Here is a 27,848-nt window from a genome sequence, read left to right on the forward strand (position 1 = left end):
CATTTTGACATGAAATTTCATAAGCGAGGCTTTAGAAAAACTGTCATATTTATTTAATTTCAAAGCAATTTCATTCTGCATCTTTGCACATACTTTAACATCTAAAAGAGGTATGAACATGGCCACAAATTGCCTTGAGTGACGAGTTAATATACTTCCAATTAGACTAGACATGTAGCAAAGTGAAAAGAGAAATGGCATACTTGCCATCAGTTTGAATCATATTACCAGAATGACTGCTGGAGAGCTTGAGTGTGGAGTTGTGGGCAAAGCCTACACTGGCATTCCACTCCTTCATATCACATGCTGCAGCTGATTTGATGACTGTGACCTTGCTAGCTCTCAGCTGAGGAATGTCAACTGCATTTGGTGAGACTGAGGGACACTTCTAGTCTCAAAATACAGCCTTAGGAATCCTGCAGAAGTTAGAAGGTCAATTAAAAAATAAATAAAATAATAATAGTAATGCACAATATTTACTAACACAACCATAATTATAATACTGTAGTAGCCTAGAGAGAGGGAGCGAGAGAGGCTATGTATTTATATACTGTATATATAATAAAATAATAGACATCCAACACACTTGACAATAATAATGATACTAACAACATTTTTCTATTATTATTATGTAAAAAAAATTATTAAAAATTATTTAATTATTATTAAAAAAGAATTATATGACCTTATATGACTTTAAAATATATATTTTATTTATTTCATGAAATAAAATTTATTTATTTATTTCTGATTGATTTCGTAGCCAAGATGACCTCTTACCTTTGAGTAGAAGCTGAAGGCCTACATCTGTCCCGCGCCGCTGGATGACGCTGTAAAAGCTGCGATGTTAGCACTCAATAACTATTTATAGAGAAGATTAAAGCACGTTTATGAGAGAGGAGTCTAGTTTTCTCTTAATGTTCACCGATGCAAAAAATTTATAATATATATATTTTTTGGTAACACTTTACAATAAGGTGTCATTTGTTAACATTAGTTAATGTATTAACTAACATTAGCATTTATTACACTACTTATTAATCTTTGTTAATGTTAGTTAATGAAAATACAGTTGTTTATTGTTTATTCATGTTAGTTCACAGTGCATTAACTAATGTTAACAAACACAGCTTGTGATTTTAATAATGCATTAGTAAATGCTGAAATTAACATTAACTAAGATTAATAAATGCTGTATGTAGTTCATGTTTACTAATGTTGTTAACTAATGTTAACTAATGAACCTTATTGTAAAGTGTTACCTATTTTTTTATATTAAGAATAATTCTCTATTCTGTTGGAAGCAAACCTGCAGTCTCAAACTTTATTATTGTACATACTTTGTCCTGATGTTCCAAATAGGCTTACAACCAAATAAGGGAACATTCAATGCATTGCCTAATACGGAAATAAAGATAATTGCTTCAGAGAGCTGTACACTCTTACTGATTCCTCAGGGTCATAACCAGTCTGTTTAACGTCAAAGGATTTATTGACTCTTTTTTTCAGTTAATATTCTGAAAAATGTTTAAGAGCTTCTCATCAGAGCGTTTGTATGCAGGTTTGAAGTTTGAAAAATCACAAGATAAAGAACAGGCAAAGGTCTATAACGTCGAAACATACTGTACAGTGACTCCAGTTTGAACTCCAGCTCATCTTCTCTTGATAGCCATCGTATTGTGACCTACTGCAATACCTCTGCCTCTGTACAGCCACAAAGCCGACTGCCTGCTGATGCTGATATTTCCTCTGGGACAGCAGGCGCTGAGTGTGGTTAGGTGGTGTAGTACAGATGTTTAGTGTACGCACTGCCTGTTAAGTGTGTGAACTCTACCCCATTACTCTCTCATTCCAGACAATGATGCTTTGAAACCCAACCCTGCTTTGACACAATGAAAACTCTAAGAAGGTAATGTATTAATTTTATTATTATCATTAAATCATCTTTGATGACTTTATTTGAAATTTAAAAATGTAAAAATTATCATTTTTAAAAAAAACTTTTTTTGTAATGCCCACAATATGTACACATAAAGTAAACTACATAAATATACATTATACATCATAAACTATATTGCACTGTACTGTATATTATACATGGAACATATAGAAATTAATTTATTACACACAGCGATATTTAATGTACCTGCTGTTGTCAGATGCTGTTGTTGCTTAGTGACATCCAGATATTGAGTGATTTCAACAGCCTTGTTTGAAAGTGCTATATTTTGTTTTGTTCTTAGCAGAGTGGTTCAGTTTAAGCTTCGAGGTCAGTTGATTATTTTAATAAAGGTCAGCTTAGAAATCATCCATGATTGATTTATAAGCAGAAAGACAGAATAACAGGAGCTTTACATCATTACTGATTCTAATTTCCATATAAAATAAACTATAATTTACTGTAAAAGAACTACAATATATCCTGAAACAATACATGATTTACATTGCTTTATTAAATGCTGAATTAAAATAATAATATATTAAAATGACACAAAATGTAAAGTAAAATATTATTATTATTAGTAGTATTATTGGTTTGTCTGGAGAGTCTGGTTGGGTTCCTTAGATGAGCACAGATTGTATCTTTTTGTTAATTATTTCATGATACCTAACATGGATCCACCCATCTGGCCTTCAAACACTTTTCATGTCCGTGTTATCTTAATACATATCTTAATTTCCCTGTGGACAGAGTAATGCAATATTCTTGAAACCACATGATGAATGTGGCCTTGATAACAAACTGCGTAAGCAAAACACACAGATCCAGAAATGCTGTATTCTTGTTATTGCATGCAACATTTCGACCCACTTTAAACTCCCAGATGTTGCTTTTACATTCTTCATGATTACTTCAAAGGAGATACATTGATAGTAGAAGGTCATTAATGCAGAAGTGCTGTGTTGAGTTGAGAGTTGATTGCTTTATTCTAGGATCTGAGAGAAGTTGAAGACATTGACATCCAGACTTAATCTGTTTGTTTTATTGTAAGATTTGTATTCCCAATTTGTGTTTTTTCCCCCGATTGTTTCCTCAAACATCTGCTTTATTTTGCTTAAAGGAACAGATTTAGTGATTTGGTTTGCTCACCAATGGGTCCTCTGCAGTAATTCATTGTAATTTGTGAGCTATTTTCCAATATGGGCAATTTCAGAACAGCCTCATTACTTGAATTTTGAATATTTAAGTACAAAGGTTTTGCAGTGCAGCATACTAATAATTCATGAGCTTGACTAAAAGAGGTTATAAGCACCAAGCATTTCATGAACTGTTGAGCAGCATGCAACAGTAGTATCGTTTTTCTTTTCCATCTGTGCTACTATGTCCCATTTGTAGCTTTTAGGACTCACATCTGGGACATCTTGCTAAACCCATGAGATCAAACTCTGCAACTCTTCAATCGTGCTCTCTAGCACATTTGGTCCAGGCTATTAATGTGTCCTTTGTTTAATGCATATTTGTAAGCTGTTTTCACCAATCTCTCTAATGCCTCAATGTTGCTGTACGCAATCAAAATAACTCTTCAGTGAGAGAATGAGATCATCACGTGCTCTTTTCTGAGAAATACTCAAGCCAATTCAATTCAAAGAATCAGTGCTGATTCTTGAGACATGGCACAAAAAGGACCCATTTTCATTTTGAGTGTTATTGTACACTATTATAGCATTTATTCATATTTTAAATTTGCTTTTATTTTTAAATATACAGTTTTTATTTTAATTTAGTTGCAAGTTTTAGCAATTTTGTTATTTGTTTTTATCATTTAGTTTTTTATATTTAGCTTCCATCTGTTTTTCTTTACTTCAACTTTGTTCAGTTCTAATTTTTGTGTTTTTACACATATATATCCATTTTAATTTATTTTATTTTACAATAACAATACTTGACCACTATATTTTATCGAAGATTTTTAACATTTAAAAAAACTGCAGATTAAAATATATTGAATAAAAATAAGAAATACCAAGTAGTCGTCATTGTCAGATATTTATTTCAAATATTACTATAAATACAATAATAAAACTTATATTTATAAAAATCTAGTAATATCATCAGCCTTTTGATGATTAGATGATTAGTCAGATTTGATTTTCAATTGGACAGTGGTGAAAATTCAATATATGGAGCTAAAAGTCGTCCTGTAGTCTCAATGAATTGTTTTTAATTGTAGGCAAATGCTAGAGTTGAAATTATTTACAATATTTTACATTACCATACACATTATCATCCTGCTGTGTTGAAACTAAATTACAGAAAGTAAAAACACACATTTAGTGAAAAAATGGAAGAAAACTATATATATTTTCTCAATTCACTTGTTTTGTCCTAATTTAACCATTCAGTTCTTAATTTGGCTTTATAAAAGAGAAGCATATCTCTGCCCTCATCCATGGAGGCTGTGCACTTGATTTACAAGACAAGGTCTGTTCATTTGCATTACAAAAATCTTATTTTGTTTCTTAATGAATGTTATAATATCAGAATTGTTATAATGTATACAAATCAAGATTCAGGAATCTATTAATAAAACTGTCAGATGTAAAAATCTAGAATATAGTTTATCTTACTGCACAGGGAATGAGTTGATTTTGTTAAATAAAAAAAAAACATTTATTTGTGGTAAAATCAATGCTATAGAATCTGATTTTCTTTCATCAGGAAGGAAACACTGCTTTGCATGAGGTATCATGGCATGGATTCAGTTCATGTGTAAAGCTACTGGTCAAAGCTGGGGCCAATGTCCAAGTGAAGAACAAAGTATGTCATTTTCATGTGCATTATTTTACATTTACTTTGATATTAAACCAGATTTTTTATTTAAAGAAAAAATATATATATTACAATAAAAAAATAAAACATTTTTTTACAAAAGAAGTTCCTTTAAAGAAAAAATGTATTTCCTGTGTTTAAGTATTTCATTTTGAAACAGGAAATTCAAAAGCGATCAGCTTTTATGTTTTATTATTATTTTTAAAAAACTTTTAACGGGCTTTTCATTTATACAACAAAAGGAACTTTTGATAACACAAATTTAAAACAACGTACATTCAAATACACACATAGACAAAAAGGGCTTGTTTTCCAAGCTTTTAGGGTTTGATTGGCTACAGCCTAGAACCACCATGGTTTGCTATTTTATAGTCAGCTGATAGAATGGGGGGGGGTTCTCATTCTAAAGAATATTTCGTCGTACAGAGAAAAAATGTTCATGTCTATATATACGTATAGTTTATAGGCTTTATATGAAAAAGACAACAACAACAACAAAAAATAGGGGGAAATTGTCATGGCACATGTACACTGCATTTCCAGGATTTGTCTTTCTTAAAAAAAGCTGCTAAATTTTTGTCAGCTTGCTGCAGATAAATGGAAAGCTAACAGATATGGACTAAAACCCACTAAAACCCAACATTTTCAAAACTGGAAATATTCTGTTAAATTTAGAAACTTAGTTTTAGTGAATTCTGATGAATGATCCTTGCAATCAGTTTCTATTCCAATATTTAAACTGTATTAATATTTTATTTATAAAGGCAGGAAACACACCTCTACATCTAGCGTGTCAGAATGGACATTCCCAGACCGCTAGAGTACTACTACTAGGTGGAGCGATGCCTGACAGCAAAAACAATGCATGTGCACTCGTCTAAAATCATTACAATCTATTTTAAATGATTATATCAATTGCAAACTAAAAGTAAAAAGTTCAATTTAAAATCCTGAAAAAGAAGTGCAATCATTTCTTTCCTTCCAGGCAGGTGACACGTTTACACATTGCTGCATGCTACAATCACTTGGCCATGATTAAGATCCTCTTGGGTTCTTTCTGCTCTGTGGCTGAGAAAAACCAGGTCAGATCATCATTCTGATTGTTTTGAATCCAGCACCAATGTGGTTTATTTTTTTGTGTCACTGCTGTTTCTAAATAATTTTGTCTACATTAATAAGTAATTATGCAATAAACTGTCAAAAGAAAACAAAACTACATAATTATGGCTTGATAGTGTATTATTTCATACTTCAACAAACCATAATAAAGTGCCACACAATGAAATTTAAGAGACAAATAAACAATTAAAATGGTATTTGTCTAAACTGCTAGATTGTGGTTTAGATTACATGCTTAGGTAATTGCTTACAATTACATTTTTTTTTGGTCATAATCTTGTGGAAAATCGACATATTTTACAGATAGGAGACACTGCGCTCCATGTCGCTGCTGCCCTAAATCACAAGAAAGCTGTCAATCTGTTACTGGAAGCAGGAGCTGACGCAAACATCAAAAACAATGTAAATCATGTAATCTCAATCTCTTTATGATTGTATAGTTATTATGAAAGTAAAGTTATTATGAAAGTAAGTTGTAATGGGGGCTGGGGTTGGATGATGCTATACACACAAATTGTTGGTACTCTTGGTAAATATGATCAAAGAAGGCTGTGGAAATAAATCTGCATTGTTAATCCTTTTGATCTATTATTTCAAAAGGATCACTCCAGAATCACTCCAGATCCTTCAGCTTCACAGCTCCATGACGGTGCTTCTCCTCTTCAGTTCACCTCACTCATTTTCTACAGGGTGCAGGTCAGGGAACTGAAATGGACAGATGTCAGAGAGTCACCAGTCACCACAGTCTCCACCAACAACACTCACCAGATCCCAATCCCCTGATTTCTGATCACCGCCAACTGTCAGCACTAATCAGCAGCACTATATCCCTGCACTCCTCCTGTTCAGTCACTGTCTGGTCTCAAACATTTCCTGTTGACTAACCTGACCCACTTACCTTTTGTCTACTTACCAGTTGCTCCAGTGTTCCTATCCCTGTTCTCCACCGTCTCCATGCTCCACTGTTACCTCCGGTTCCCCTGGAAAAGGAAAAAGGACATTCACACTCAGATAAGCCCCTAGAGACATTCCCATTCCCCGCCAGCTTACCTGGACATTCTGCTCATATCATTCCCTGTGCTACTACTCCATAAACCTGTTGATTGTATTGCACTTACCTCTGTGTCCTGTGTCTATCTGCTGATAGCCCATTATAAGATTTCTAACAGAGTCAGTCACTTGTTGATTTTTTTATCTGTTGGTATTTGATAGAATCTAAGATGCCATGTGTCTAAACAAGATGTCCAGAACCTCCAGAAATAGGCCCACAACATTAAAAATACAGGAGTGTATTTCATTTCACACATGGGGTATATTTTATATATTTCATATTTTTATACTTTTGTTCACCAAACCCATCTTGAGTGTTTGCAGCTAAAAAGCTAAATTTTTAGTTACATCTGACCATAGAAGCCAGTCCCATTTGAAGTTCCAGTCGACAACTGAATATGCTGGAGATTGTTTTTTTTTTCTTGAAGCCCTCCCAAACAACATGTGGTGATGTAGGTGCTGTTTGATATATTTTTGTAAGTTTTTCTGACCCCGAAACTCAACCTTTTTCTGCAATTCTCCAGCTGTGATCCTCGAAGAGTCTTTGGCCACTCAAACTCTCCTTCTTACCGTGCATTAGGACGATAGACACACGTCCTCTTCCAGGCAGATTCATATCATTTTCTGTTGATTGGAAATTCTTAATTATTGCCCTGATGGTGGAAATGGGAATTTTCACTGCTCTAGCTCTTTTCTTAAAGCCACTTTCTAATTTGTGAAGCACAATTATCTTTTGCTGCACATCAGAAATATATTATTTGGTTTTTCTGATGGTGTTAATTTGGAATATGGCCTTTGTTTTTCCTCCTATTTATATTTCTGTGAATCAGGAAGCCATGGCTGGATAATTTCATGTTCATAATCACGCTGGAGTGCTCAAAATTGTGAATATGAATGGGAATATACTTCAGAGATATTTTACTCATAAGAATTTCTTGGGGTACCAGTATTTGTGTCCAACATGTATTTGAGAAAAAAAACATTTATCTCATTATGAGATTTCCCCCCATTTTAAATTCTTACTCTCCAATGAAAGCTTAGATTTTTGTGATTTTGTTTAAAATAAAATATCAAAAGAATTAACACATTTATTTTCATAGCCTTCTTTGATCATATTTACCAAGGGTACCAACAATTCTGACCACGTGTGTAGCTCAACCGACAATACGCTTCACAAACTGGACCGTAAAGAATTACAGTGTCTGTTAAATGACAGTTTATTTACACACTAAATCTATCAACAGACAGGCCACACTGCTCTTGATAAAGCTTGGGACAATAACAACCGAGATTTGGCTATTCTGTTAGCAAAATCCAATCAGGTAAGTAATGTTATTGCATTCAAAGTTTTCCATTTAGAAGCAGTTCAATGTCCTGCTATTTCTAGCAGAGCATTATATGATTATTTGATTTACTTTTGACTGAATAAGCTCTACTGAACAAACCGGTTTGATGAATGACTCCATGACTCACTCAAAGGCAATCCCCTCATTCATTTCTAAATGATTCAGTGTTTTTGAATTAACTGGTGGACAAATGATTCAAATAACTCACTCATGAACACAATGACATGTCGCCAAGGACAGAGTCGATGAAAATTCTCCTCACTGTAGAGGCCATTCACACAGAACACGTTTTTGCATTTAAAAAATCAAAGCTCAGTGTGATGAACAAAATGCAAGCTCTGGAAAAACATTTTAGGTGAACTACTTTTAGCCTGAACGCTTCGTTTTAAGAACACAGTCGATATGCTGCAAAAGATGCAAGACGTGAGCTAAATGGTCAAATTTATTATTTATAATTTTTTTAATATGCCTTTAATATGTAACAAGGCTATCGGCGCCAACTAACTTTTTTGTAAGTAACTATTTATTTAGTTAGTTAGTTAGTTGCATGTATCCTGGTGTAGTTGCAGCTTCTAGCAGCAGGTGCTAAATGAAATAACCATCCAAACTTCGATGCTTATTTTAACAGTAGCATACTGTAACTCAGGTTGTATGTCCCTGCTTAGGTGCATAGGTTTGCTCGAGGAACCCCCCCAGAGTTCATTCCTCCCGAGAGAAGGTGGAAAATTCAGATAAGATTCACCCATCTAGAACGACATCTGCACTGTTGCAAATTCATCGTTTGTAATATAATTGGGTTCTTGGGGCCAGCGAGAAGAACATGTCACATGACTACTAAGCTTCCATAACCCTAAAAGAGATCAGAGGTCATGTGATTGTTTTCGCCCTAAATATCCCTCTCATGCTAAGCACTCCCATTATTGTGCAGGACTATACTGAAGTGGCAGAAGACACAAACAACAGTGATCAAGTACATCAGCCTGAACGAAAAACAGCAACTCTGAGCACCGGCACGAGGAGAAAGATCAGGACCCCAAGAAGACAGGTAGTGATATTAAATTTATATCCTTATTAATTAATACCTATTATAATATTAAACTATATACCAAAATACCATGATGTACAGTGCTAATGTATGGTGATATGGTGTTGCATGATTGCAGAGGGTTTACTTTTCAGTAATGACATGCTGACTGTACATTATTCTGCTTATTAGATGGCTTAATAGTTCAGAATCAGAATCAGAGCAGAATCAGAACGAGGAATTTGTGACAGTTAAATATTTAAACATTTTCAATAACTTTTATTGGTTTAACCCAATATAATCAGGTGGACTCCGTCTTATTAATTTAAAACAAATTAATTTAGATGTTATCACATTTTTAGGTGACAATTTTTTAAATGATCCTAGAGGGTTTATTTTGTAATAATGAAATGCTGACTACATTATTCTGCTTATTAGAAGGCTTAATATCTTAAAAATAAACATGAAGTTATTTTAAAAATAATAAAATCTTAACAATCTTAATAAAAAATCTTAATAAATCTTAATTTTACTATTTCTTTCAACATTTTTTTTTACTAATTTTACTAAAAACAATTTAGCTATTACTAAATGTATTCAACTAAATCCATTATAAATAGAAAAAACTTTTTTTAATCATCTGTATTGCATTTGTCAGTATAACCCAATATAGTCAGATAGACTGATTCTTTTTTTTGTCTTAAATACAAGTTCATTTAGATTTTATCACATTTTTTGGTGACACATTTTACTGACAATGTTTTCCTCCAAATGTAACCTATGCTCTTTAATAATTCCTGCTCTAGCATAAACATTTAAAAAAGTACTCTGTTCAATAATTCTAAATATGTTTTTGCTGTTAAAAAAAGTTGAAACGTGTTCCGGAGAGAGTATCAGCTACATGAGAGAGGATCTCCATCCCAGAGAGTAAAACACAGCAGCCCCAGCTCTCAGGAGAAAGAGGAAGCTCCTGGAAAAGCCTATCAACTTTATACACTATGCAGGGATAAAGATGGACAGATAAAGCAGGTAAACTCTACATTAGACTTAGTGCAATGCATCTGTTTGCTTTAAACCTCTTAACCAGTGTCTGCAAACAGGCTCCTGCGAATGACTATCATTGTAAGCCCCCTCATTAAAACTCTGGAGAATAAGCTGAAAGCCACAAAGATGGAAATGAGGTCAGAAATTCACACTGTCCAAGAGGAGATCAACTGCAGGCTGGGCAGAATAGAGCAAAAAAACAAGCACCAGGTTTGTTGTTTGCTGTGAACCTTTTTGTTTAGAATTTTCCAAAGCTTACAGAATATATATATAACCTCAATATTTGGAGATGAAACCCATACTGGACATTACTTTTTAAAAGTTTGGGAATTTTTTTACAAATAGTTTTATAAAATGTCTCTTATGCTTACAAAAAGCTGCATTTTTTTAAATAAAAATACAGTAAAATAAAGCAATACTGTAAAATATTATTACAATTTAAAATAACTGTATTCTATTTCAAAATATTTGAAAATGTAATTTATTCATGTGATGGCAAAGCTGAATTTTCAGCAGCCATTAGTCCAGTGTCACATGATCATTCAGAAATTATTCCGATATGCTGAATTGGTGATCATCAGCAAATATTTTTAAATATGATCAGTGTTGAAAACAGCTGTATTGCTTTAATATATTTATGGAAACTTTGATACATTTTTTCAGGATTATTTGATAAATAGAAATGATTTGAATCATTTAATTCATAATAAGACTATTTGAAATATAAATCTTTTGTAACATTATAAATGTCTTTACTGTTACTTTTTGATCAATTTAATGCATCTTTGTTGAATAAAAGTAGTGTTTTTCAAAAAAAAAAAAAAAAAATCTTACTGACCCTGAACTTTTGAATGGTAGTGTAATATAAATAAAAATAAGACTATCAATGAAAATTCTTCAATTTGGCATTCTAGAAATTTTAATGAAAAATGTATTTGAAAAATGTTAAAGAATATAAGTAGTGCCATTAAATAACTTGACATGACTCTTTGTAATCCCTATGGTTAAAATAAATAGGAAAATCACTTCCAAAACCAATGCCACTGAAAATGTGGGTGTTAGAGACTCATATCTCTTTCTGTTCAGATTAAAGTTCTTGAGAAACTCACACAGGAGCGTGTGTCGGCTGAGAGGATGGAGTGTCATTATCGAATCAATCAGAGAGCCACCCTAGAACGCATGGAGGGCGAGAGAAAACAGGTACAACACCTTTAGAGAAGAGAGGCACGACCACAATCGCATCGGCCTTGGCATCACTGATCAAACTTATGCTGCTCTGTTTTTATCTTTCAAGCAGGTAGCTGCTACCGATGCTGTGAAAAGCTGGTGCATGTCTAAGATTCAGGATCTTGAAGTGCAAATGCCTGCAGAGACACAATACTACAAACTTCTGCGCTCTCCATCGGTGGATCAGTCTCTGGTGGGTTCAGACCCCGAAGGTCTCCCGCTGCTGTCACTCATCTCTGAGGAGAGCTCCAGCTCGCTGGCCACCTACGTCAATGTTTTACCCAGCCCAGGAGTAGGTCCTAACAATGACGGGAAAAGTCTTGAATTTGGGGACGCACGTGGGAGGAGATACTTTGAGATGAAGCTGAACGGTTCTTCAGGTTTGAAAAAAATGCACAGAATTTTTTTTTATCAGTATCGTTATAGTAAAAATACCTAAACATCCTTAAAACAAGATGTGCATTTAGCTAAAAATCATATTATATACAAAAGATATTAATATTAGACTTATTTTTAGAAAATGTATTTGGATGCGTAGGTATTTTATTATATTTATAATATTTTCTTCATGAGAAACATGAACTGAACTGACCTCCCCAACCTATATGACTGCCATAATGTGGCATATATTTCTGTGTGAAATGGGATATTTAAAAAGAAGAAAGCTGAATGGTTTGAAAAAATGCATTCAAAATGTATTTTATCAGTATCATTATTTCTAGTAAAAGTAACTAAACATCCTTAAAACAGGATGTACATTTAAATAAGAAGCATATTATTGTATTAATATATTAAGACCTGGTTTTAGAAATTTTATCTTGACTACAATCTATTTTTATTGTATTTATAATATTTTTAAATATTTTTCACTCGTGTTAAAATGAATGTGAATTGATCTCCTCAACCCATTTTACTACCACAATGTGACATATTTCTGAGTAAAATTGTATACTCAGAGGATATGCTTAACTGTCCTTTAGCTTTTTTTTTGGGGGGGGGGGGGGCATATTAAAATAATTTTTTATGTCACTATCATTTCCAGTAAATAAATATCTAAAAATTTACTATTTAACTAAGAAGAAAATTAAAAATATGTTAAGCTATTAAGACCTTTTTTTTTGGAAAACATTTATAGAATACAATGTATTTTTATTTTATATACATTATAAGTATATTTGTTCCACTTATGTTAAAGTGAACATGAACTGGCCTCCCCAACCCATTTTATTGCCATAATGTGACAATGTATTTCTGAGTGGACCGGGATATACTCAAAAGTAAGAATCACTGATTAGTTATTAATAAAGACCAAACAAAATATTTTAAGAAATTAATAATAGGGTTTGATTTTTATTTCATGTTGACTTTAAGTATTAAACTTTTTTATTATATTATTTTAAGTGATTTTTTTTATTTTATTATGCTCTACTCTAAAATAATACCTTTAATAAGAAGATATTTAAATGAGTAAAATATATTTAATGAGAGTACATAACAGTCAAAAAGAAAGAAAGAAAGATTTAGTTTTTCTAAAATATCTATCTACATTCATACAGAAATGGTCAAACACAAACCTCTATCACGGAAGCTGGCGACTGCTGACCCCAAGTGGCACCGAGCAGAAGCACAGGAGGTTGGTGTCTCAAAGTCCAGGTCAGACAAAGAGGATGAACTCTGCAACAGCAGTGCCAGCAGTAGCCTGTCCACGTCCACCAAGTATTTCAAAGACAGCGAAACAGAACCAGTACCCGGCCCGGCCTGGAAACACAGCAGGCAGCTGAAGGACAGGATTAAAGGACATCATGCTCAAACCCATCAGAGCAACACCATGAAGACCCTGGAGGTGTTTTCCCAGCGGCCTGTGGAGGCCACCTTCTCCCAAGAGTGGGCAAACTTGCACGCCATGGAGGTGACACAGCGTTTCTTTGAGACAGTCTCCACACAACTGGAACGCTGGTACGAGAGGAAGATCCAAGAAGCGCAGAAGGTGGCAGAACAGAAAGCTCTGCAGGACAGAACCAGTCTACAGGAGAGGATCAACATGCTGGAGGAAGAGCTACTGAAGCTTCGCACTAAAACTAATACAAACTCTTAACACAAACGGCACTAACGCCAGATACCTTGATTCCACCTAATATTAAAGTCATGGCAATATAAATGAGACTGGAGCTTTGTAAACACTGAGTAAACTTACAGAAATTTTATTGTACTATAAAACACAGGGATGCAATCCTGTGAAAAATGTCAAATTTATAATATTCCAAATCAAAGTTTCATTTTGACAACGGCAGCAATTATTATACACACGTGGTTAGAATTGTTGGCACCCTTGGTAAATATGATCAAAGAAGGCTGTGGAAATAAATCTGCATTGTTAATCCTTTTGATCTATTATTTTAAAAATTCACAAACACCTAACCTTTCATTGGAGAATAAGAAATTAAAATGTAAATATCATTATGAAATAAATGTTTTTTACTCTAAAACACATTGGACACAATCAACGGTACCCTTTCATTCAATACTTTTTAAAACCTCCATTTGCCAAAATAGTATAGGAGTTTTCTCCTATAATACTTGATGAGGTTAGAGAACACCTGACAAGAGATCAGAGACCATTCCTTCATCCAGAATCACTCCAGACCCTTTAGATTCACAGCTCCATGTTGGTGCTTCTCTTCAGTTCACCTCACTCATTTTCTACAGGGTTCAGGTCAGAGGACTGGAATGGCCAGCAGAAGCTTGGTTTTGTGCTCAGTGACCCATTTTTGTGTTGTTTTTGAGGTTTGTTTTTGGATTATTGTCCAGCTGGAAGATCTAAACATGGCCCATTATAAGATTTCTAACAGAGTCAGTCACTTGTTGATTTTTTTATCTGTTGGTATTTGATAGAAGATGTCCAGGACCTCCAGCAGAAATATAGGCCCACAACATTAAAAATACAGCAGTATATTTAATTGTAAACATGGGGTACTGAATATGCTGGAGATTGTTTTTTGATGAAAGCATTTTTTCTTGAAGCCCTCCCAAACAACATGTGGTGATGTAGGTGCTGTTTGATATATTTTTGTAAGTTTTTCTGACCCCGAAACTCAACCTTTTTCTGCAATTCTCCAGCTGTGATCCTCGAAGAGTCTTTAGCCACTCAAACTCTCCTTCTCACCGTGCATTAGGACGATATAGACACACGTCCTCTTCCAGGCAGATTCAGAACATTTTATGTTGATTGGAAATTCTTAATTATTGCCCTGATGGTGGAAATGGGAGTTTTCACTGCTCTAGCTCTTTTCTTAAAGCCACTTTCTAATTTGTGAAGCACAATTATCTTTTGTGGCACATCAGAAATATATTCTTCAGTTTTCCTCACGGTGATGGATGATTAATTTGGAATTTGGCCTTTGTTTTTTTTCCCTCCTATTTATATTTCTGTGAAACAGGAAGCCATGGCTGGATAATTTCATGTTCATAATCACGCTGATGTGCTCAAAATTGTGAATATGAATGGGGATATATTTCAGAGATATTTTACTCTAATTTCTAGGGGTACCAGTTATTGTGTCCAACATGTATTTCAGAAAGAAAAAAAAAATCAATGATATTTCCCCTCATTTTAGATTCTTATTCTCCAATGAAAGGTTAGATTTTTGTGATTTTAAAAAAAATATATATCAAAAGGATTAACAATGCACATTTATTTTCACAGCCTTCTTTGATCGTATTTACCAAGGGTACCAACAATTCTGACCACATGTGTATGTAGGTTGTGGTTACGCTAATGGTACATTGATGCTAGCGAACTTGCTAGCGATGTTAAGTCACCCATGGAATAGTTAACCCAGAAATTATAATTGACATCATTTACTCACCATCTTGACTTTCAAACAAGTTTGAGAAATATTCAGAATCTAAAAACTTGCGTCCTTTCTTTCCAACCCTACAGGAAGCTCAATTGGAATTTGAATTGGAATGACAGGAAGAAGAATTTGCCAAACAGTGATTCAAAGAAATACAAAACGGTAATGCATTCTGAGAAATAAAGTGTCCCATTCTTGTGAAATATATCAAATGAATACTTAGAATGTTAACACTTTAGTATAGGGACCAGTTCTCACTATTAAGTAGTTGCTTATATTAAAGTAGTTGCTTAAGTAAAGTACTACTTAAGTACTTAATAGTGCATTAAGTACTTAAGTAGTACTTAATGCACTATTAAGTACATGCTTATTATTAAAATATTAGCTGATTATTAGTACTTATAAAGCACATATTCTGCATGAACATATTCTACAACTATTAATGAGCAGCAAATTAGGAGTTTATTTAGGCAAAAGTCATACTGAGATAACAGTGAAAGTTAATGAAGACTGATCTATCAAAATAACTAAAAAATTAAATGAAGCGCCAAATCAGCATATTTATCATGTGACACTATAGGACTGGAGCAAGGAATACTAAAAATTCAGATTAGCATCACAGGAATAAATAATATATTTTTTAATGTATTAAAATAGAAAAACATTATTTTATATCATAATAATATTTCACAATATTAGCATTTCCCCCCCTGTTTTTAATGACTTATAATTTTTTTATACATTTTCTAAATAACAGGAAAAAATCCTTTGTGTTCCACGTAAGAAAAAAATCATAGTTTGGGATGGCATCATAGTGAGTAAAAATGGACAGAATTGACATAATTTGTATATTTGTATAAACTATTACTTTAAATGTGAATAAAATATCTTCATTCCAACAATAGGAAGTTAGATTGTGTAGATTGAAATATTGTAAATATGATTTTCAGTCCATCAATTATTAATGTCAAGATGAATAGTAAAGACCTTTCTAGATGGAAGTTACATAGTTCTGTTCTTGTTATTGTAAAATATCTAATATATTGTTCAGTTCTTCAGTGTATCTGTACAAAATATAATTAAAATGTTTGAATTAAATTGCAATTATAGTTGCTCAACTTGAGAATGAAGAGAACTGTTTAAAATGCATGTAAGGATGTTTTGTTGTGACTGATGATACATGAGAATTCATGTGAAATCTATTAAATGTTTGATGAATCAAATGTTGTATAACTCTTAGTTCATGACCCACCTTGATCTCTGCAGCACAGCATTTCTGTTTTTGCAGGGGTCTATAACAGGTCAGATGCATCATTCTGTATACACAGTGTCAGATGTCATTAGGGAATCATAAACAATTTATATCTTTTCCACTAAATGATTCATGATCATGTTCACTACAAAGTTGTAAATGATCTAATACTTTGAAACTCAAGCACAAGGCTAAAATAATGAAATTAAAAAATGCAATCCTCAAAGTCTAACATTATTTTTAGATGTTTTCAAGGGAATGCTATTCACACTCTGTTCTTTGGCCCGTTCACACCCTAAACCTCTTCTCAGTAAATATCCGCAGGCGTGCTGGAATCTCATTATCTCCAAACAGTCAGATCAGGGCTGCACGAGTCTGTAATGATTGAAATGGATCAGAGTGAAGTAATCTATCAGCATGGTGGACGTCCATCCCACTGCCTCCATCCATTTTCGAACTCCAGCCCTAAACAACAAAATGTTTCTTCACTACAACAAAAACAAAAGGCTGTAGCAATGGCTACGGCTACATTTTTCTGTTATACATTACTACATTTTCTGTTATACATTACTTTTGCTGTGATTTTTGAATAGTATTTAAATTGGCAGTAAGAATAAAAAAATTATGATTGGTTACATAGGCTAAAAAGAGTAGCTAAGCCTAGTAATCTTCGCACATAAACCCCTTCTTTCTAGGCTAGTTCCAGGATTGGATGTCATGAAATATTTTAATAGGAATGAATTTGTATTTAATGTGATCACAACTTAAAAAAACATTGTAAGTTAGTTACTAATAACACTTTCACTCCCACCGTTATTCAAACAGCGAATAAATGATAGCCTATACAGAAAGCAAACAAAGAACATATAGGCCTACTTCGTAAGAGAACATTATTTCAGTCTAGTGCGAGTTTACACTCTCAAAAAACTTTTGTTATAATAAATGAAGCTGTCTGCTTAATGAAATGGATCTCTTACCATACCTACATTGTCAGGACCCCCAATCTGAGGGTTGTCTCCCTTAAAACCCCTTAACTGTCACTCACAGTTTTGAACATAGAGATTATAGAGCACTATTCAAACTTAAATGTTTATAATTCATGAACGAAAACATTTTGTAACATGATTTTTATGTACCATTTCCATGGTAATGCAATGTCTGATTTTAAAATGGGTTTCAAAGGATGAATTTTGAGATTTTAAGTTTTCAACTATATAATTTCTTATGATTTCTAAAGCGTGATAGGGAAAAAGGCAACTAGGAAAAATGCCAACTCCTGTTATGATGTAGATTTTTCAGGTGCACTCTTGTCATAAATTAATCTATTAGTTTCTTACATATTTTTTTAACAAAAAGGTGGAAAAATATCTATTTAGGAGTCTTAGACCTTTCCAATGATATATCGTTTGTATAGTTTGATTAGATTAGGATTTAATTGTAAAATAGTGAAGTAAATTTAGGTGTCCCGCAGAGGGGACGGGTGACAGTTAACAGGTTAAAAAAAATCACTACAAACCACTCTGTGTATTGTAAATAATATAATGAACATATTCTTAAAATAACTGTGTAAGTAGTAAAAAAATATAAACGCAAAAAGCATTTTAAGTTTAGAAACGTTTTGAGTCCCCCCTCCCTTGCCTCACAGTGGTTTGGTCCACTGCCTTCTTTCCCCCTTTCCCTCACCGATACACCGATACACCGATACACCGATACACGAGTCCGGTCAGAGAACAGAGTTCTTCAGTAGTTATGTGTTAGTAGGCTGTCAAGGCTTTATTCACTTTAGATACCCTGTGTGTGAATTGATATTAGGCTAATATTGTAGACCTAACGTTACCGATGTGTTGGGTTTTGCTAAATATGATGTTAAGTGGCCGATCAGTAGGGATGGGCCTATCGATCCTAAAGTATCGATGCTTTCGATACTGATGTTGTATGGAAAGGATCGATCCTCACATAAAAATATCGATTCTAAAGTGCATTTTTTAACCACAAATTTTATTTATCAAGAAAATCTGTGCATAAAATAAGCTTCTCCGTGTTAGTCTAATTGTGTTAGATAGAGCTATTTCTCCTGCTCATCGGAACATACGCAAATGCAGAAAGACAAACCAATCAATCAATCAATCACAGACAGCGTTCGCTCCTGACCTGACGCATGGCTCAGTGTTTGTTCAAATAGAGCTGCGTTTCCCAAAAGCATCAGAAGCATAAGTAGATCTTAAGAAACTATTGCCACATTATTACTTTACATTATATATCATTGTTAGGCTACTATGTATAAAATTAATTCTGAAAAATGCATCACGGTTTCCAAATATGAAGCAGCAATAATAATCAGAAATAATTCTTGAGCAGCAAATTTCTGAAGAATCATGTGACACTGAAGACTAGAGTAACGATGCAGAAAATTCAGCTTTGATCACAGATGCATTTTAAATTACATTTTAAAATATATTAAAATAGAAAATAGTTATTTTAATGGTTATATTTCACAAAGCCTTTTAGAAAAATTAATCATGGTTTTATTACAGTAACCACAGTATTTGTAGTAAAACTGCAGTAACCACAAATTTACCATGGTAATAATAATAGTAATAATAATACATTTTAGTACTTATGTAACACCATGTTTATTTTTCATGAGGTACACCCTTGTAACTTATCTACCCTTAAAACATGCATACTTGTATGGTACTAATATGCTCCTGTTTAGGTGCACCTTTGAGGTTACTGCCCCAGTAAAGGGCTAAAATACCATTTTAGTATATTTTATTTCTGACCATATAAAAAAAAAAAAAAAGGCCTATGACATGTAAAAAAAACAACAAAACATGGCTTTAAAATCTAATATTAAGTGAGTATAATTACTGATTATATTCTTTTAATAATTAAAAAGATCAATTTAGTTAGAGGTATCGGTATCAATATCGATGATACTGGGCTCGAAAATAAAATAAGAGGTATCGCCCATCCCTACTAATCAGTGGGCTTGCTGAGGTTGAATATCTAAATACGAGATGTCCTCAGTCCCAGATTAAACCTAAAATACTATGTGTATTACGGAAAATAATTTAATATGTATTATATGACCGCATGGTGAACCTATGAACCAACCTCATATTTAAACAAGGTCATGCTATGCACACATCTATCCTTACAAGTGCAATTTTGTCTGTATTATTTGTGTCCCCTTGAAAAATTCCCTGTACGGTATTTGAGTCACTAATACGGATATGTTCTCACAAATTTCAGTTATTTACAGGATTGACAACAGCATTCTAGAACTCGTACTCATAAATTGTCAGGACTCACAACCATATTTTTGGGAAGTCCTGCGGTGTGAATGGAACCATTCTGGGCTGCGTTTCCCAAAAGCATCATAATCCTAAATTGATCGTGGAACCAATTGTCACCAATGGAGCTATGATCAATTTAGGATTACAATGCTTTTGGGAAACGCAGCCCTGGACAACTAGCTGTATGTCATGTCACACAGTGCGAGAGCTGTTCCACCACTGTGTGAATAGGACATTATACTCACACCTATAAGTAAAGCACTGACAGTGTGAACATAGCTTATATCAGAGCAAACAGTCTTTCACACTGTGATAGCTTTGTCTCTTGTATAACTGCATTGACTTTTTTCTCATATAAGTTAAACTCAAATCAATATTTAATGTAAACTTATTTACTTGGTGAGCAGCAATAATACAGTCAACCACTCATTACTGCAAAATAAACCCCTTCACAATGGTGTAAAACTGACAGGGTTTATTTTGGGATAATGACCATGTAGGTTTCAGCATATGTAGCCTATATGACTGTTTTTGCGCTTTAATTATAATTCCCCCTAGTTGCAATACCCTACAACGTGTTCCTCAGTGCACATTTTGGCCCTAATCAAGGCAATTAGATACAATGAAACGCCACAGAATAAAGACCGATAGATGGTTTTCTGCCATTCGCTTGGTACCGTATGAACTGATTATGTAATGCGACGTCCCTGATGTGACTTCTGGCATTTGCAGTTCAAGCTTCTGCAAGGGAAAATCAAATCAATCTCCCATTGACCCTGTCAGCATGTGATGGAAAGCTAATTAAAGGCCCTGAGGGAAGGCTGGTCATTTTATGAAGCATGTAGTGTGATCGGCGAGATGATCCAGTTGTGCAGTGCCTGAAAGGTTCGTGCAGGGACGAATCAGGATAACAAAATCACGTGCATGTGCTGATTGGTGGATCACGACTTGCCTCGTTCCCTCCGTTGTTTTAACATAAAACCATGTTTTTTTAATCAATTGCTATTGGATTTATAGGGTAAATGCACAATATTGTGCAAATATGCCTTTTAATGAAATTTGTGCCACATAAAATTAGAAAAAAGAACATGCTAAACAAATCACTGCAGTATTGATGGATTGAGTTTAGGAAGGGGGGTGGGGCGGGTCTGATGCAATCGAGTGCAAGGTCTTTCATTTGACATTGAGTGCTCGCAAACGTAAACAACATGGAAAGCTTCAGCACAAACTCAAAGAGGAACACAAAGGAAAACGGTGAAATAGAGATGATAAATTCTACATGCATCGTTTTGTTCTAGGTGCAGGGTTAGATAAAAGGATCAGCTTTTGAATACTCCATCTAACAGAAATCCAGTTAGCTATGAAACTGGGCTTGAATTGGCTAGAATTATAGATTACACAAAAGATAAATGGTTAAATAGGATGGATATGCATGGTTACAAAAGTTTGAAACCCATTTTGTTGTTCGAGTCAACATGGTAGTACTGGGCTTGCATAAAAACGGCTTGCTGGAGAGCAATATCATGAAATTTTGTGTGGCAGAATATTGTATTGACTGCATGAGGGACATTTGGTTGGTTGGCATTGCAGGCAACTTTTTATGCATGTGGGGGTGCTGTTTTCAGCAATTGCTTGATAAGATCTGCCATGGGGCATTGTCCCATCAGTTTCTGATCAATTTCTACATCCTGTGTATGCAACAACTGTGGGGAACATTCACTGTAGCCCAACGTTATGCAGAGAGACTGGCTGCGCTTTAATGTGTGATGTTTAATGTATGGCTGTAAAATGAAGGAATGATTTTCCTTATCGAGGAAAACATGCTTGTTTATATTCCAAGGAAACTAGACAGCAAATCCCACTGAAATGTAAGTTTTTAGTTTGGTTTTGTGGATAAAGCTTTGATTGGCTTAGTTATTTAATTTTGTTTGTGCTTACAAACTATAATTTGGGCAAAATTACATAGGAACTGTTTGTGCATGACTTTCTAGACTTGGAATTTTGTCAAACACCTTTTTTTGTTTGTCGAATGCATGCAAAAATCCTTATGCATGACGGCTAATGCATGAATACAGAACAAACCAACTTGAACGGTAGGCTAAATTCCAATTTTTTTTGTCTTAAACTAAGCACGGACATGTGGCGGTGAAGATGGGGGACTGGAACTTGTTGGGGAGCATTTTAGAGGAGGTTCATATTCACTCCACCATCGTGGGTAAAATCTGGCTGACCATCCTGTTCATATTCCGGATGCTGGTTCTTGGCGTGGCAGTCGAGGACGTTTGGGTGGACGAGCAAAGTGAGTTCGTCTGCAACACGGACCAGCCGGGATGCAAGAACGTTTGCTATGACCAAGCGTTCCCGATATCGCTCATTCGCTTTTGGGTACTGCAGATCATTTTCGTTTCCTCACCTTCGCTGGTATACATGGGACATGCTCTGTACCGACTGAGGGCTTTGGAGAAAGAACGGCACAGGAGGAAAATCCAGCTGAGAGCCGAGCTGGAAGAGACAGAAGGCCTCTTGGAGAAGCACAAGAAGTTGGAGAAGGAACTGAGGAAGCTAGAAGAGCAGAAGAAAATTAGGAAGGCTCCTCTGAGGGGCTCCTTGCTGCGCACATATATCATTCATATCCTTACCAGATCAGTGGTGGAAGTGGTGTTCGTTGTAGGGCAGTATATCTTATATGGGATTGGACTGGATCCTTTGTACAAGTGCGAGAGGGTGCCTTGCCCTAACAGCGTGGACTGTTATGTCTCCAGGCCGACGGAGAAGACCATCTTCATGGTTTTTATGATTGTCATCGGAGGGGTTTCGTTGTTCCTGAACCTCTTGGAAATATCCCACCTGGGGGTGAAAAAAATTAAACAGACTCTAAGCGGCCTCCAGTTTGTCGAGGACGACAGTCTTTGCAAAACCAAGCACTCGACCATTCAGCAACTGTGCGTAATGACAAATATGTCGCCCCACAAAAACCCGCAGTTGAAAACTTTTATCCCACAGGGGCAAATGGACCCTCCGCTGTTCTTAACCAGTGCTTACATCGGCTCAACCAACGACATGCTGCGTCACAACAGTTTTGCCGCAGCCACCCTCCCAGTGTCCTGCATAACTCAGCAACCCCAGCAAATGCGCCAGCCTAGCCAGGGAATGATCCATGAACTGCACTCCCAAGGGTCCATGGAGTTACTAGAGGACCGGGAAAACCGTGACCAGCATCTAGAGAGCAGTAACGGCTCGGAGAGGGATGTTAGGCCTTTTAACTCGGGTCAGCTGGGTCCTGAGGGTCATACACCAGCCTGCCTTCGCAACGCTCTGCACAGGCCCAGCCATGTGCCAGACCTGGGGAATGACACGGTGGAGTCCTCCGAGAGCGACTTCTGTCCGCCCAACAGGAAAGCCAGTTTCATGGTCCGTATGCCCTCAGACAGCATTTCTGGCAGTCCGTCATGTCCCTCCACAAGGAGTTCAGAGTCCGAGCTGGGCTCCCTCAATGACCTGCCCATGAACCCACCACCAGGGGGAGGACGACGGATGTCAATGGCAAGTAGATGCAAACGACACCCATATACAGAACTGGTCATATAAAAACTTCCTTATCCAAAATTACTTTTGGGAATTTTATTGTGGATCAGAAATTTTTCGAGATGAGATTCTGCCAGCTACATTCAAGAAATTGAATTTTATTGATTATAATAAATAATAATCGGAAAAAAATGATCTTATAAATAATCAATAAGATTATTTTAGTAAGATTATAACATATGTTTATATTTACACTTTGTATACAGTATTTTGTTACTATTATTAATAAATATTGATGGGCGTTTATATATTTCATGTGTGCCTAATTTGTATACTGATATGAAAAATGTCTTATTTACAGAGTGTATTCTTGGATATCTCTTCCATCATGAAAAAGTGAAAGTAAGAAGGACAGAAGGATAACAAGAATGTAACAGGCCGTTCATGAGCAGAAATTAATGGAGATATCAGTGACAAAGGGGTTCACTCTGATCTGCTCTGCTTGGAAAGCACTGGTCTAACGCAGCTTCATTGTGGTATAAGAAATGCTGTTTTGTACTGTTCATTTTTTTTATTGTAAGCACCTTAATTTACCAGTAAAGCACAGTATACAGTATTTTCCATGTCTAATTATGGAAGCCAAAAGACATCTATGCATATTTATAAAAGCTTTAGACCTTCAGACAGCTGGCAAAAAAGAACATTTTTAAATAATTTAGCTTACATCCATAAAATGTGATGCAAGCTGATGGACTCTTACATCAAATTCTGAAGAAAATAAAAGTTCTCTTATTTCCAACAGTGTTTGTGTTTGAATTCAGGGTGGATACGGATCATGCAAATTATATACTCCGAGCAAACGATGCAAAACACATTCAATCGGCATAAAACATGCTTGGCAATTTATTTAATTTCCTAGTAGACAAATTCAATGTGGACACATTCAAGAATGTAACAAATACAGATTATGAACATTGAGGTCACAACTTTTCAAGAATTGATTAACAAAAGAAAGCAAGACAATCATTTTCAAAGAATCCCACAAATACTTATAAACAGAATATGTACAATACATACAAAATCTACATAAAATAAACCATTGTAAAACGTCTTTTAAAAAGGTTGTAAACCAGTTCTGCTACAGACCTTGTCCGAGACGAGAGGTATATCAATTTTACAGGTAGATCTGTGAATTTCAAAACTCTCCCTACTGCATGTAAACTAATAACCAATATTCATATTTGCCCTTATCACAATATTCATATCACAACTGTGGTGCATCATATAACAAAGGCACGATGCCTGATTTATCCAAATCCACAAGGTCATGAGAATAAAAACTCAGAATATGCACAGAATTCAGAAGAATTTACTCTGGTAATTTGTAAACATTATAGGACATATTTGAAGTGTTGACAGTCAATTTTTTGAGAGTCATCTTTTATGGTGCACAAATGAACCTACATGACTGTATGAGATTTTTCCCAATGTGAACTTATGCTAACATGTTCAATCAGATTCCCAAAACTTTTGGTAAAACAAAATATTAAACATAAGGTTTAATCAAGTCTTACATTTTTATTAAAGTCATGCAGTCCACAATAATTTAAAGTAAACAGACTAAATTAATTAAACAATAAGCATATACCCCATCTCACCTTTGAACTTAATTATTGTGTCAATGCAGATATGAATGGCTCCTACACGTGATACGTTAAAGCAACAACAATGTTAGAAACAAAAATAGAAATGCAGCATTAAGCTTTTCCAACTGTTTTTACCTTAAGGCTTGAATTTTCACCTCATGTTATTACATTAAACATGTGTTATAAGACTAGTGAAAATTACACCGAATTGATTGAGGGAGCTATTGATAACTTTTAAAAGTGAAAATATTAGGACCTAATATGGATACGTATGCAAACTTTTTAACATTTAAAAATGATTTAAGGTCTGCAAACCCAAACGTAAGAGAGGAAAATAATATTGATTTGCTTTGATTTCTTACTCCAGTAAACTGATAATGTGTGTAACGCCCTGAAGGAATCAAATTAGATCTAAGTGTGAGCTGCCAAAATGAACGAAGTCAGAATAACTTAATTTACTAAAGTTTGCTTGGAGAGTTTTATATACAACATGCATCCCTGACCAGTCATTTTAACAGTCTAGAAAACTGAGCTTCGAAAAAAAAAATCTGTAGAAAATTGCTTCCATATCAAATGATGCTTCATCACAAAATGACTGAGGGAACATTTAGGCAGCTAATCGTCATTGCTTCATCATCTATTTTGTAGAAGAGCTCTCCATTGCACTATTTCAGAAAGAGATCAGATGTTGATTTTTCCATGGTGACAAACAGATTGCTTGGCTTGTAAATTCAGGTGAGCAGCTGTTTAGTTTCTCCGTTATTCAAATTTGTACGGAATGCTTGAATGCACAATAGATACAAAACACTTTAAAACAATCAAAATCCCATTTGCATATGCTGCTTGATTTAAAAGTAACCAAAAAAAAAAAACCTGCAATTCCTGAGATAAATCTGAGAACCAGATACCATATAATGAATATGAAAAAAGGAAGGAAATGTTCAAAATGAAATTACTTTAGCATCCTATACAGCATGTATGAGAACAAATCCATATACACACACACACAAACAAAACCATATCAGGTGATGCACCGTGAGTGTAACAACAGAACAGTCCCCTAAAGTAGCGACAAACAAAACTTAACACTGGCAAAAAAAACTTAACATTTGAACACACAGAATAGTCATGATAAAAGATATGAATGCAGTTTACCAGACTCAGTTTCTCTTGGGCAGCTCTTCTGTCGTACACTTCTCTGTCATTTCCTGGCAGAAATCAGTCGTCACACTTGAGCTGGCCACATGGGAAGATTCTGACCTCTCAGAGGTGACAGTGTCTTGGGGCCGCACAGCCTCTCTGTCCACTCTTAGGTGTGAGTGTGGTGGTTCGACTATGGCCTGGCAGTCATTTGAGCCTGGGGACGACACCATGCTGTTGTGTGAGGTGAGAGTGACGTCTATACTGGTGGGATTGAGAAAGATTCTAAGGTCTGGACCAGATGAAACTGAGTCTGAGTGTAAGTTATACAGAGATTGAGAATGTCCTGGACTCCGTTGTGCTTCCCTACAGACCTCCTGAGACAAATAGGAGAAGTTTTCCCACAGCTCCCCCATGCAGATCTTCAGCTGGCTGCGTTCGGTTAGGAGCTTCTGTCTCTCGCAGACCTAGCAGAGGAGAAACACATGCAATGATGAAGGTGATATAGAAAAATCTAGATTCTTGTGAAGCATGCAAGCAAACGCTCTAAGGTTGTTGGCGCAGCCTACCAGTTTGTGAATCTCACGCTCCAGGTTCTGGATGCAGTCCAGCTTTCTCTTCCTGCAGCGCTGAGCTGCGATGCGGTTTTTACTGCGGCGTCTCATGTTATGGATGAAGTCCATCTGATCTGAGGTCAGCGTATGCATCTTTATCATCAGCTGAAAGTCATTGCGTGGAAGCGCTGTGATCTGGTCTATTGAGAAAGGCAGTTTCACCTGCAAGTGCACAGCATATTAGACTAGAGTTCAGATGTATTTACTGCAGCATATAACTTCACATACAGGAAGAAACTTAATATTAACAAACAACAATTACATATATACTTACAGTATGTATACGTTTATATTCTGCAAATTTCACACAACCTTCACAGAAAATATGGAACTTCACCACTAGATGACACTGCCATCTAACTTGTATGAAATATTTTATTTATTTGCATTCAGGCTTAAACTAGAAAACTAAACTTCGGAAACTCATCAAATATAAAATAATAAGTAAACAAACAATTACATTTTCAGTAAGAGACTAAGATTTTTACACACACGCACACAGTTAGAGATAGAAAGACAGACAGATAGATAGATGCTTCCCCATAAATGCTATGTAATGCTAAAATTATGCAGTATCAGATCAGTCATTCTGTCAAAATGTTTAATCTTACACACATTAAGATGAAAAATTATGACTTTTATTCAGCAAGGATACTCTAAAATGAGAGTACAGATTTATGATCAAATGTTGTTTTTTTGAACTTTCTATTAATTTCTAATTCATCAATAGACATTTGTAATTTTCAAAATTAATACTTTCTGATGGATCAAGTGGCAATAACGACTGGACAAATTGCTGCTGAAAATTCAGCTTTGCTATCACAGGAATAAATAATATTTTACAAGATATTAAAATAGAAAAGTTATTTTTACATACGTTTCAAAATATTACTGCTTTTATTGTATTTTTGATCAAATACATGCAGAAATTCTTGAC

At 34.9% G+C, this 27,848-nt stretch overlaps 2 protein-coding genes and 1 pseudogene across 4 annotated transcripts in view; 2 read left to right on the top strand and 1 right to left on the bottom strand.

Moving 5' to 3' along the window:
• Nucleotides 1–232: 232 nt before the first annotated feature.
• Nucleotides 233–13,676, top strand: LOC306886757 (ankyrin repeat domain-containing protein 6-like; annotated as a pseudogene). Its single transcript has 13 exons — nt 233–281; nt 4,368–4,423; nt 4,661–4,759; nt 5,536–5,638; nt 5,761–5,853; nt 6,194–6,292; nt 8,185–8,262; nt 9,215–9,331; nt 10,235–10,339; nt 10,411–10,564; nt 11,441–11,554; nt 11,649–12,006; nt 13,138–13,676. The product of its transcript is annotated as an ankyrin repeat domain-containing protein 6-like (transcript).
• Nucleotides 13,677–21,707: 8,031 nt separating this feature from the next.
• LOC306886521 (gap junction Cx32.7 protein-like) lies at nt 21,708–24,307 on the top strand. Its single transcript, XM_079443692.1, has 2 exons — nt 21,708–21,854; nt 22,117–24,307. Exon 2 carries the CDS (start codon nt 22,138–22,140, stop codon nt 23,572–23,574), a length of 1,437 nt encoding a protein of 478 aa, XP_079299818.1. The 5' UTR covers nt 21,708–21,854; nt 22,117–22,137; the 3' UTR covers nt 23,575–24,307.
• LOC306886513 (transcription regulator protein BACH2-like) overlaps nt 22,705–27,848 on the bottom strand; it is a 28,428-nt gene continuing 23,284 nt past the window's right edge. The window contains exons 4-6 of one of the 2 annotated variants that reach the window (XM_079443673.1): nt 26,867–27,073; nt 26,313–26,764; nt 22,705–22,833 (exon numbers count right to left, since the gene is read on the bottom strand). In XM_079443673.1, coding sequence (XP_079299799.1) covers nt 26,318–26,764; nt 26,867–27,073 — 654 coding nt within the window. In that variant the 3' untranslated portion in view covers nt 22,705–22,833; nt 26,313–26,317. Of the gene's footprint in view, nt 22,834–24,390; nt 26,765–26,866; nt 27,074–27,848 lie in introns of those variants that run through there. The other variant, XM_079443672.1, reaches the window with a different exon arrangement.

Source organism: Barbus barbus, assembly GCF_936440315.1.
Source record: "Barbus barbus genome assembly, chromosome: 20".
Taxonomy (NCBI): Eukaryota; Metazoa; Chordata; class Actinopteri; order Cypriniformes; family Cyprinidae; genus Barbus; species Barbus barbus.

What these genes read in the sequence shown, in the direction of transcription:
- LOC306886521 (XM_079443692.1), top strand. Translation starts at nt 22,138, where the DNA reads ATGGGGGACTGGAACTTGTTGGGGAGCATTTTAGAGGAGGTTCATATT.